This window comes from Rhinopithecus bieti, unplaced genomic scaffold (genome assembly GCF_001698545.2).
Source record: "Rhinopithecus bieti isolate Rb0 unplaced genomic scaffold, ASM169854v2 scaffold_52060, whole genome shotgun sequence".
NCBI classification, from domain to species: domain Eukaryota; kingdom Metazoa; phylum Chordata; class Mammalia; order Primates; family Cercopithecidae; genus Rhinopithecus; species Rhinopithecus bieti.
In genome coordinates this window covers 234,639-247,751 of record NW_016820384.1, presented here as the reverse complement: position 1 = coordinate 247,751, position 13,113 = coordinate 234,639, and the positions used below count along the sequence as shown (strand labels likewise).

Here is a 13,113-nt window from a genome sequence, read left to right as displayed (position 1 = left end):
TTAAAGTGTGAGCTGACAAACTTATTCAGCATCCCACATTATAGAGTTTCTCTATTGTATGAGATTTCTTACAACTGTGGGTTGTACTTTTCCGTAAAGTTTTACCACAGCTATATCATCTGGAACATTTCTCTTTGGTGTACATACCAACGAATGAAGTTATCACTGAAGAAGTCGCATCCATACCATTTTAGATGGTTGCACTGCCACATCAAGCCTTAAAGATTTAAAAGTTTTGAACTCTGAATTATATTGTTACTTCTGTATATGGACTCCAATGACAATGAAACATATTGCTATAAAATCCCTCCATGGTAGTCAAGACAGCCTAGGAAATGCTGCAGTAACAAAATAAACCACCAAAAATCTCAGTGGTGAGACACAATGAATTTTTATTTCTTACTCTAAAAAGAAATCCAACACAGATCAGATAGCAACCTTCTATCAACCCAGTCTGGAATAAGCAGCCTCCAAGGTCACCTTGGCAGGGATAGAGAAGCCTGAGGATGTGTGTAAAGGCTCGACCAGAAAGTGGCTTCTGTCACTTTTGCTCACACTCCATTGGCTAGAACTCAATCACATGGGCACATTCCTAACTGTAAGGGTTACTGGGAAACAGAGCCTTATTTGCAAGGAAATGATAAACACAGCACTGCCTCTGCCATATCCTTCAAATACCACTTCTTTAGAGCTTCTCACCTGTGTACAGAATCTCATGGAAAACCTGAGTACTAATGTTCTTTCATAGTAAAAGCATAGGTTTCATTTCTGAGCACACTTTTGAATGTTCTTCATACAGAGAGTATTTTTCTAGTGGGGACTAAAAAAAATCTAAAGACTTTGGCTGAACTGAAGACCTTATCATAATCATCCCAATTAGAATTTCCTTCCTGGATACACCCTTTAAAGGAAATTTGACCTTTAACTACAACCACTACCAAAAACCACCCATTTGTCAAGTCACCTACTTTGCCATTGCAGCATACAGCAGTCGATGGGAACTTCACAGAAGTTCTTGAAATCCACACTCCAGTGCTGCAGGCTGACATCATCGATGGCAGTGCTGCTGTCTTTTGCTCCCCCAGCCCTCCCACAGGCTGAGTAAGCCTCTATCATCTGGAATACAGTGTGGCTTCTGTTTTCCTAATTTAACCCTGACTTACTACATTTATAATGTTTCTCTCTGCTCACATAGTCTTTGATGAGTCAGAAGGTCCTTGCCACGCTCACAATGTGTGTACTGTGTCTCATCTATATGCACTCTCTGATGGGCAAGGAGGTACGAATTACGACTGAAGCCCTTACCACATGCCTTACACTTATAGGGCCTCTCTCCTGTGTGGACTCTGAGATGAACATGAAGATCTGAATTTCGACTGAAGCCTTTACCACACTCATCACATTTATATGGTTTCTCTCTGTTGTGATCTCTTTGATGTAAGTGAAAATATGAGCTGTAGCTAAAGCACTTTCCACACACTTCACATTTATATGGTTTTTCTCCAGTGTGAACTCTCTGATGAGTGTGAAGAACAGAGCTATATGCAAAATCCTTTCCACACACATTGCATTTGTATGGTTTCTCCCCTGTGTGGACTCTCTGGTGAATGTGAAGGTGTGTACTTTGGCTGAAGCCCTTTCCACACTCACCACACCTATAAGGTTTCTCCCCTGTGTGAAACCTCCAGTGGACTTGAAGAACGGAGCTTGAACTAAAGCACTTGCCACACTCGCTGCATTTGTAGGGCTTCTCTCCAGTGTGGACTCGCTGATGGACAAGAAGGTTCGAGCTCTGATCAAAGCCCTTCCCACACTCACCACATTTATAGGGCTTTTTCCCTGTGTGTACTCCCTGATGAATACAAAGAAGTGACCTAAATCCAAACCCTTTCCCACATACGTCGCATTTGTAGGGCATGTCTCCTGTGTGGACTCGATGATGGTTGTGAAGGGAGGAGTTGCGCCTGAAGCCCTTGCCACATTCTTTACATTTGTAGGGTTTGTCTCCCGGGGGGACTTTCTGATATCTGGGAAGGTCTGAGCTCTGTTTGCAGCCCATAGGCCATTCGTGGAACTCATAGGGAGTCTCGCTTGAGTGAGTTTTACAATGAACGATAAGATCTTGGCTCTGAATAAAGTTCTTTCCATACTGGTCACATTTATAAGATTTTTCTCCTAGGTGAGCGCTGTGATGGACACGAGGATCTGTATCATCTGCAAAGGCCACCCCACAATTATTACATGTGAAAGGCTGTGGTAATACATGGGCCACATTATGTTGTTCAACTGTTGATTTCATACCCAAGTTTTTCCCACAGTCAGGGTGTCTACCAGGGTCCTCTCCTTTACATTCTTGGGACTCATGATGATCACGTGCGGTCCAATTGAGGCTGCCATCATGCCGAGCACGTCTGTACCATTTCTCTTCCGTGTAAATTCCTTTATATCTTCCCTGAGAGTTCTGGGGCTCGGTCATTATGTTGGCTTTCCTCCATGATTCTGGGGTAAGAACCTGTGTCAGGCCTTGCCATGCTGTGATATCTTGATTTTTGATAATGGCATTTACTACATAGTTTTCATTTTTAGAAATCTGAAGAGACATGCCTGCCCACTCTTCACAGAGGGAAACATCTTCTAAATGTGGGGAACACTCTTCTTGAAGGTTCATGATATAATCCTGATTCACAGTTAAATCCCAGATCCTTTGTTTCCAAATCTGCCAGCAATGAAGCACTTCTTGCGAAAGGTAACTTAACCCCTTTTCCTGAAGATTCAAAATGTTGTTTTTAATCCCATCTCCTATGAGAAGAAAGAGAATGTGGCTGAGAGAACAAGTCAATCATCTGTACAGAGGTTTTGAGAAAATGAAATATGGAGTGGGAAGTTGTCCCTGGCTTCTATGGCATGTGAAACAATTAGAGCCATGGTAATTCTAACCTGTGAGCTGCCAATTAGAAATCAAGTGTTGTAGGGAAATTAAGAGAAATCTTGGCCAGGTGCAGAGGCTCATGCCTGTAATAGCAACACTTTGAGAGGCTGAGGTGGGAGAATCACTCAAGCCCAGGAGATCAAGACCAGGCTGGGCAATATGGTGAGATCCCATCTCTACAAAAAAATTAAAAATTGGGTCAGTTTTGCCTATGATCCCAGCCACTTGGAAATCTGAGGTTGGAGGATTGTTTAATCCTGGGAGGCAGAGGCTGCAGTGAGCCAAGATTGTGCCACTGCACTCCAGCCTGGGTGACAGAGCAAGACCTTTCCACCCCCATGCCGCAAAAAAAAGAAAAAAAAGGAAGTCTTAGGAAAAATTTATGAAGGAGGAAATTCACCTCCCTGCTATAAGAGTAGTCGATAAAAAGCTTTTAATAATCTTGCTACAAAAGGTATGGGAAAGGCTCCCATTTTATGTAGTGTATGTGTGTATATAAATAATACATATTGATAGAGTGTTTTCTATATGTTGGGCAGAGTAAGGGACATAAAGGGTCACAAGAGGTTTCAGAAACAAGCAATAAGTCCTGTCTCCTGATAGCTTCCCTTCCTTCACATCACTGTCATATGGAGGACTATCATGTATGTTTGTGTACAACCTGCACAACTGTACATGGTAAGCCTAAAGGGGATGCGGATGAAAAGGCAATGGGGATTGAAATGGGGATAAACATTGTGAAATATGGTCCTGGCATTGTGCAGGGATGCATACGTAAACCTCTGAGACGAGCTTTAAGAGACATCCTTTTTATTTTCCCCAAGGTTCTTTGTCTTCATGAAAAGATAAAGACCACTCAGATCCTACAATCCATTTCCTTAAGTTCTACCCTTTTAAGTTACTGCAGAATCTCAAACAGCCATGACTATGAGAATGGGGAACAGATACTGTGGCACTGTCAATGGCCTGGCACCCAGGGAAGCAAGACTGTGGTATATAACAAACAGGGGCCTGAGGCAGAAGACTATGATCATATTCTTGGGACCCTAAGATGGGTTTCAAAATGGCATGAATATCATAGTCAAGTCCCACTGGATACCGCTTCTGGTTCAAGCTCCTTTCTGGGTTAATTGAAAGTGACTTTAAGTTTATAAGATAGTATCAGGGAAAGGGAGACCATGAGCTGCCCCGAATGGGCTTAAGCAGTGGTTTCCCAATTGTTTTGATTGTAACCCACAGTAAAATTGGCATTGTGACTCAGTAGGAATAGGCACAAGCATCAACACAGACTGGTCACTAAAACAGAAGTTTTATCAGCTGATGCTTACATACTATGTGCAATGCACTTTGATAAATTCTTTTGTTTTCTGTTCTATTAATCTACTTTGCTTTTTAAAAATTGCTAGTTATGACACGGTAATTTGATTTCAGGACTCACCAAGAGGGTTTTATCCTGCAGTTTGAGAAACAACTGCAAGGATATGCAGATTTATGCAAAAGGCCCTGTGTCTACAGTTTACACTTTGGTTTCATGAGGTTATTTATTAAAAACATAGGACCTAGGGCCAGATTAGGAGGGCTCAAATCCTAGTTCTTCTTACAAGCAGTTGTGATCGTGGGCAAGTTATTAATTCTGTGACTCAGTTGTTTCATTCATTGATATGGTTTGGCTGTGTCCCCACCCAAATCTCTTCTTGAATTGTAACCCCCATAACTCTCACGTGTCGTGTCCCATAATTCCCACATGTCAGAGCCCCCACACAGAGTCCTTACCAGGGCACTGCCTAGTGCAGCTGTGAGAAGAGGGCCACTGTCCTTCAGACCCCAGAATGCTAGATGCACTGACAGCTTGCACCGTGTGCCTGGAAAAGCCACAAACACACAACACCAGCCCATGAAAGCAGCCAGAAGGGAGACTATACTCTGCAGAGCCACAGGAGCAGAGCTGCCCAAGACCATGGAAACCCACCTTTTACATCAGTGTGACCAGGATGCAAGACATAGAGTCAAAGGAGATCACATTTGAGCTTTAAGATTTGACAGCCCTGTTGGATTTCAGACTTGCATGGGGCCTGTAGCCCCTTTGATTTGGCCAATTTCTCCCATTTGGAACAGCTATATTTACACAATGCCTGTACCTGCACTGTACCTAGGAAGTAAATAACTTGTTTTTGATTTTACAGGCTCATAGATGGAATAGACTTGGCTTATCTCAGATGAGACACTGGACTGTGGACTTTTGAGTTAATGCTGAAATGAGTTAAGACTTTGGGGGACTGTTGGGAGGCATGATTGGTTTTCAAATGTAAGGACATAAGATTTGGGAGGGGCCAGGGGTGGGATAATATGGTTCAGCTGTGTCCCCACCCAAATCTCATCTTGAATTGTAACTCCCACAATTCCCATGTGTCATGGGAGGAACCCAGTGGGAGGTGATTGAATTATGGGGGCGGGTTTTTCCTGTGTTGTTCTCATGATAGTGAATGAGTCTTATGAGATCTGATGGCTTTAAAGAGGGAGTTTCCAGCTGGATGTGGTGCCTCATGCCTGTAATCCCAGCACTTTGGGACACCAAGGCGGGCGAATCTCGAGGTCAAGAGATTGAGACCATCCTGGCCAACATGGTGAAACTCCGTCTCTACTAAAAATACAAAAATTAGCTGGGCATGGTGGCACATGCCTGTAGTCCCAGCTACCCAGGCGACTGAGGCAGGAGAATTGCTTGAACCCGGGAGGTGGAGGTTGCAGTGAGCCAAGATAGCACCACTGCACTCCAGCCTGGCTACAGAGCCAGACTCTGTCAAAAAAAAAAAAAAAAAAAGGGCGGGGGGCAGTTCCCTGAAGAAGCGCTCTTCTCTTGTCTGCCACCATGTGAGACGTGCCTTTCACCTTCCACCATGATCGTGAGGCCTCCCTAGGCACGTGGAACTGTAAGTCCAATACACCTCTATCTTTTGTAAATTGCCCAGTCTCGGGTATGTCTTTATCAGCAGTGTGAAAACAGAGTAATACATCATAAAAGGGGGATAATAACGTAACTATCTGTATTAGTCCATTCTCACGTTGTTAATAAAGACATACCCCAAACTGGGTAGTTTATAAAGGAAAGAGGTTTAATTGACTCATAGTTCCATATGGCTGGGGTGGCCTCACAATCATGGCAGAAGGTGAAGGGAGAGCAAACGACGTCCTATATGGCGGCAGGCAAAGAGAAAGCCTGTGCAGGAGAACACCCATTTATAAAACCATCAGCTCTCATGAGACTTATTCACTCTCATGAGAACAGCATGAGAAAGACCCCTGCCCCATGATTCGGTTACCTCCTACCAGGTCCCTCCCACAACATGTGGGAATTATGGGAGCTACAATTCAAGATGAGACTTGGGTAGGGACATAGCCAAACCATATCTCTATCTCATAAGCTAAACTTAGGTAACACATAACTGTATATGAACCTCTGAGAAATAAAAATGAGGTTAGATATTTATCAAAAAGTAATCAAATAAACCAACACTTAGATTACACTTACTACATACCAGTAAGTGTTGGCTATTGTAACTGCCAACCAAACCAAAGTTCTCCCTTGGTTCCTTTAACACTGGTTTATCCAAAACATTGGATAAACATTGATTTTTCTCCAGAAGCAACCAACAGATCAAGGCCCTTGGTGATGTGTGAATTTTATCAGTCCCATTCTAAGAAATATGCGGAAAGAATGAGAGCCTAAATGTGTGAGTAGGGAGGGAGGGGTTACTACCTGCACTGAATGCCCACAGGCCAGGGGTATGAGATTTGGGGAGAGCTCCCTCACATCACAAGGGGCCACATCCTCACATTGATCTGTAAAAGCTCATTAACTGCAGGGTTCTAACCTGCACATGCATCTCTTAGGATTTTTCTTTCCAGTGGCCAATGCTTCTCTTTGTGATCTAACTGGAATATTCTATCTGGTTTGAAATGATGATTTGAGGAAACAGGTTCAGTGGTCTGATACTCAGTTACTCACCCACTGAGATAAGGTTCCTGAAGTTTTCCAGCATCACATCTTGGTACAGGTTTATCTGGGCTTTATCCAATAGTGCCAGCTCTTCCTTGGTGAAGACAACAGCCACATCCTTGAATGTCACCCTTTCCTAAAACATCAACCACATGCCACATCAATCATCCACACAAATGACTGGTCTTAGTCTGTTTGGGCTGCCTTAATAAAATACCACAGTCTGATTAGATTAAACAAAATAAACTTATTTCTTCCTGTTCTGGAGGTTGGAAAGTCTAAGATCAAGTACCACCAAGATAGGTTTCATTCAGGTTTCTTCTCTTGCCTTGTAGACAGCTGTCCTCTCACTGTGTCCTTACGTGGCATAGGGAGAATGAGAGCAAGATGTGTTGAGTCTCTCTCATAAGGACACTAATCCTGTTGGATCAGGGATTCCCAAAGGACAATATTAATCAAATTATAAAATATGGCCCAGGAAACAGGCGCAGATAAATCTACACTAAGGTGTTGTGCCAATACACAAGTCTAGTAGTGTTCCATGAGTTTATTTCTCATCACACACCAAGATTTGGTATTTTCACTTTTCATGGCAGATTAATCTATTTTATCATGTTAAAAGGAACTAAGAAGACAGGGTAACTAAAAGCATTGGCCCCTAGATTCAAAAAACACAAAAGAGAAAAGGGAGATTAGGATAAATAAGAACACTTCGATATCAACTAGGTATTAAAAAATAGTGGTATCAATGTGAAATTTCTTGAGTATGTTAGTAGTAATGTGGAAATGTAGGAGAATGCTCTTATTCTTAAGAGCTATAAGCTGAAATATTTAGGGATGAATTATAATGATGCCTGCAATTTATCCCCAAGTGGGTCATCAAAATAAAATATAGATGTGTGTGTATATACGTATATTATGCATATGTTGGTGGGTGATTCTGAACAATTGGTCAATCTAGGTGAAGATTACACATTATGCTATTCTTTCATTTTCCTGATAAATTGAAATTTCTCAAAATGAAGGGATGTGGGAATAAGCTGATATTAATAACCATCTCCTAATCAAGAAACCAATTTTTACATAAAATATTTCTCTCGCTGCATATATCACACTGCTCAGAGTTAAGTATTTACAGGTATGTTCTCTCAATAGACTCTGCATCTCTAACTAAGGCAGAGCTTTCAAACAAAAGTTGTAAGCAGTTACAAAGGACTTCACAAGGAATATGTTACTAACAATTGTCCAATTACCAAAATCTGACAATGATTAAAACCAAAATCTAGGGGAGTCAGCACTATTGTCCTAATAGCACCACTCTCTCAGTAGCACTACTGTTAGAGGCAACAAAATTGAATTGGAGTTAATCATTCAGGAAATACAGATAGCCTGAAGCCTGCTTCGGGTGTTCCAATGTAGGGAGAAGGGGTTAGGAATAGAGGTTCACCCAGCATACTCCCCATTCTCCATTCTCTGCCTCAACTATAGAGCCTGGGAAAATAAAACACTCATTTCTCCACCACCCTTGTAGCTGGATGGATCCCTTGTAGGAATCCTAGGCAGCGATTGTCACAGGATACAGGTACAAGGACAACTCCAAAATATTAAGAAACCAAATTTATAAACTAATAAACACATGCAAAAATCTTTAAATCTTTCCCTCTATGAAGTATTCTTGTAAAACCATCTATGAAGTATTCTTGTAAAACCTTGAACCTGAATCTATTCAAGTATCTGGTGCTTCCACTTACAAGAAATACTGTGGATAGAATAACACATTGAAAGACACCAAAAGGAAGTAAACAAATGCATTCCAAATGTAGGAAAGAACACAGGACAACTTGGTTTCTACAACAAGTCAATAGCAGGAGAGAATAAAGTAGAGGGGCAGATTTCTCTGGATTAAAAGAGATTATGAGATGTAACAACCAACTACATGATAGTATAGACCTTGTTAAGATCCCATTTGAACAAACCAACTGTTAAAAAAAATTGTTTTTAGATAATCAGGGAAATTTGATTATTGTCTGGGTATTAGATAATACCAAATAATGATTGATTATCTCATTAGTCCATTTTTAAGGAAATATATACTGAAATACATAGAGTGTGGTAAATTAGATTGCCGTTTAGAAATATCCTCTTCCACGCTCTCCAGTCCCACTAAAGGACCAGAGTGTGTTTCCTTACCCCTTTAGTTTGGACTTGGCAATGTAACTTGCTCTGGCTACCAAAATGAAGCAGAAGTGATAATGTGCCAGTTCTAAACCTGGGCCTTAAGAGATCTCACGTGTCCACTTGCTCTCTTGTCCCTCTGTCTTCACTATGAGGACACACCCAAGCTAACCAAAACCAGCAGAGTGCTACTAAATATTCATGGCATTGGCTTTTGGTCCAGGAGATAACAATTGAGGACACTGTTATAGGAGGCTGGAAAAATGGTGACCTGGGTGATGTAGTGGTGAACATTTGGTAAACTGTAAGTTAGAAGATAGAAAATGGACATAATGAATCTTGGACTTGGGCAAGATGGTTTCTAGGCAGAAGGATAAAAGTGTGAGCTCATTCATTTTAGTTGCATATATAATAAGGTACTACACAAAAGTGATGTACTCAGAGAAAAACCAATACAGTGTGAAATAACATGCCTCTTTAAAATACTTTGGGAGGCCGGGTGCGGTGGCTCACGCCTGTAATCCCAGCACTTTGGGAGGCCGAGGCGGGTGGATCACAAGGTCAGGAGATCGAGACCATGGTGAAACCCCGTCTCTACTAAAATACAAAAAATTAGCCGGGCGCGGTGGCGGGCGCCTGTAGTCCCAGCTACTCAGGAGGCTGAGGCAGGAGAATGGCATGAACCCAGGAGGCGGAGCTTGCAGTGAGCCGAGATCACGCCACTGCACTCCAGCCAGGGGGACAGAGCGAGACTCCGTCTCAAAATAAAATAAAATAAAATAAAATAAAATACTTTGGGAAAGAAAAAACTGAAAAGAGATTAAGCAAATCTCTTTGGCAAAAGTTAATTGTTGAAACTGCATGATGGGTACTGCAAATGGAGGATCATAATACCATTTGCTCTTTTTGTGTATTTTCATAATTAATTTTTTTCATGATTAAAAGAAAATCCTTCCTCCACACTGTGATGGTCTTTTTAATGTGTCAACTTGGCTAAGCTACAGTCCTCAGTTATTGAATCAAACACTAATCCAGGTATTACTGTGAAGATAATTTGTAGATGTGATTAAAGTCCATAATCAGTTGACTTTAAGGGAGATTATTCTAACTAATCTGAGTATGTCTGATTCAATAAACTGAAAGGTCTTATGAGCAGAACTGAGGCTTCCCTGAGAGGGGGAGAAATTTCCCCCACAGCTTCAGTCTTACTGATTCTGCTCTTACTGGTTCTGCCTTGCTGGTTGAACTCTGACCAATATATACCCATTCAAATCTTGCTACTTATTGAACTAGACCAGTGACACTTAGAGTATGGTCATGTATATGCTGCCCATGCACTTGGATGCTGTGGCAACACCAAATTGCTATAAAAGTTTCTGAACTTACTCTTCATTCTTTTTCCCTCATGGGGCAGTAACAAGCAGTTCATGGACTGGTACTGGTACCAGTACATGAACCACACTTAGAGTAGCACCAAAGTAGACATCTTGAAATCTGTGAGTTTGTTTCTTCACTTCTATAAAGGGAGTCAAACCGCCTGCCTCACAAAGTCATTAAGAGCAAGATAAAGTACCTAATACATAGCAGTCACTCAAAAAATGCTGACCTCCTTTCAGAAAACAGAAGTGTCTGGTTCCTCAGAATGAACAGTATATTTAAAGAGAAAGAAACCCTTAACTTACCTGAAACTTAATCATACCATCTTCCTTTTGGAAAGGGCAGGATTCTGGAAAAGCAGAACTGCAAAGAAGAAAGAATCCATGAGATCATGGATTCAACAAGTTGTGAAAGAACATTGGTTCCTTCCTTATCTGTAAAAGTTTCTCACAATTTCTCCACTCCCTAGATATCATCTCTTCTCACTCTGAACAGACTGAACTCCCACCTCCTCAAGACTTCCCTCGATTTGTCCCCAGTCCCTCAATCTCAAACCACTGTGTAACTCCTATCTCTCTCCTCAAGGTTTTGGGTCAAAACCTGCACATTCTTTTCCTTTTGCTCAGACTTGTGAACGAACTGACATAATCTACATCTGAATTTCGCAGGAAAAGAGGCCCCAGAATTGCTGATTAAGGGAGCAATCTCAGGGCTGGGCACAGTGGCTCACGCCTGAAATCCTAGCACTTTAGGAACCCAAGATGGATGGATCGCTTGAGGCCAGGAGTTCGAGACCAGCCTGGCTAACATGGTGAAACCCTGTCTCTACTAAAAATACAAAATTAGCTGCACGTGGTGGCGGGCGCCTATAATCCCAGCTACTCAGGAGGCTGAGGCAGGACAATCACTTGAACCTGTGAGGCGGAGGCTTCAGTAAGCCGTGATTGCACCACTGCACTCCAGCCTGCGCAACACAGACAGACTTGTCTCAAAAAAAGAAGAGAGAGAGAGAGTAATCTCAGGATGACAGGAACCTTCTGCTATTTTCACTTTCACATGCAAGACTTGATCTTGTATGGCTAGGCCTGTGGTCTAAAAAACTTGAGGTTAGCCAAGATATACAAATTAAATCCCAATTTTTATTATTATATTAATCAATAATACAAATTTTTAAACATCTACACCTTGACTCTTGGCTTCCTAAACTCTCTCTCCAGCACCGATTCTATCCCCTGCTTTTGCAAATATTGATGACACACCTACGACATATAAGACACATCCTCTGCTCTGGAAATGCTCACCGTATACTGAACTATAAATGTTCTCAGACTGCAGGTAGACCAAAGTAGGAAGACAGAGACCTTCTAAGCTTGCCACTTCATATACACTAAAGCCCCTTCCTGTTCTGCTTTTATCAGTGGATTCCCTTGCCAATTAGCTTCCAGTTGGGTTCAGCCAATGGGGAAAGCCAGCAAGAGATCCAGGGAAGGGACAAGAGTGAAATTGGGATATTTATCCTCCCAGGTAAGCTGTGGAATGGCTATGTTCCATATCCATTTACCAAAAGTCGTGGCCTCCATCAGGCAGCTGTCATCCCATAAATCTTTCTTCAGGTTTTAATGACTGCCTCCTCACTTAGCCCTTCAGTCCTAAAGGCAGTAAGTTATCCTGCCTCAGAGCTATCACTAGCTCTGAAATATTGCAATATCCTTTGTTGATTACCACAGCCTGCCTACAACTTTATAGATGTCCCTTTATTAAGCTCTTCTCAAATTACCCAATTTGAGTGTTCTGTTTATTTTTTATTGGGATTCCATCTGATAAACCCTGTAAACACAACTGTCTCTGGCCTTTGTGGAGAAACTTACTGTATAAAATTGCCACTTTAGGCACTGTGGAAACTGCAAAGATTAAAAAATAAAAGCCCAGGCCGGGCGCGGTGGCTCAAGCCTGTAATCCCAGCACTTTGGGAGGCCAAGACGGGCGGATCACGAGGTCAGGAGTTCGAGACCATCCTGGCGAACACGGTGAAACCCCGTCTCTACTAAAAAATACAAAAACTAGCCGGGCGAGGTGGTGGCGCCTGTAGTCCCAGCTACTCGGGAGGCTGAGGCAGGAGAATGGCGTAAACCTGGGAGGCGGAGCTTGCAGTGAGCTGAGATCCGGCCACTGCACTCCAGCCTGGGCGACAGAGCGAGACTCCGTCTCAAAAAAATAAATAAATAAAATAAAATAAAATAAAATAAAATAAAAGCCCAAAACCATGTTTCTGCCTTCTCACATAGTGTTTTTCAGACTATCTGTGATAAAGAACGAGTTTTAAAATTATTATTACTGTTACTTTCAGTCTGTCACAGACTGATATTTTGGTAAGATGCAGGAAAAGAAATTATTGGAAAAGAAAATTAAGAAGGTATGCAATTTAAAGCCCAGTTGTTATTATTATGTTAATCAATAAGACAAAATTTTAAACATCTACACTCAAGTTCTCAAATTATCTGGTCACAGACCAACATCATTTATTGGCACTGGTCTGTTGGCTACCCTTTGAATTGCAGCGCACAGGGTTATAGAATCAGGTTAAAAGACTATGAAATGTCTTTTTGGTAAATCCTTGGACTCCTTTTCTCTCCTT

At 41.8% G+C, this 13,113-nt stretch overlaps 1 protein-coding gene across 4 annotated transcripts in view; it reads right to left on the bottom strand.

The window, feature by feature from the left end:
* Window positions 1–372: 372 nt before the first annotated feature.
* The window catches only part of ZNF285 (zinc finger protein 285), a 51,617-nt gene continuing 38,876 nt past the window's right edge, over window positions 373–13,113 (bottom strand). For 3 of the 4 annotated variants that reach the window (XM_017859787.1, XM_017859786.1, XM_017859785.1), the window contains exons 2-4: window positions 10,784–10,841; window positions 6,936–7,062; window positions 373–2,799 (exon numbers count right to left, since the gene is read on the bottom strand). In XM_017859787.1, the coding sequence (XP_017715276.1) occupies window positions 1,169–2,799; window positions 6,936–7,062; window positions 10,784–10,798 (1,773 nt within the window). In that variant the 5' untranslated portion in view covers window positions 10,799–10,841 and the 3' untranslated portion in view covers window positions 373–1,168. Of the gene's footprint in view, window positions 2,800–4,702; window positions 4,737–6,935; window positions 7,063–10,783; window positions 10,842–13,113 lie in introns of those variants that run through there. The other variant, XM_017859788.1, reaches the window with a different exon arrangement.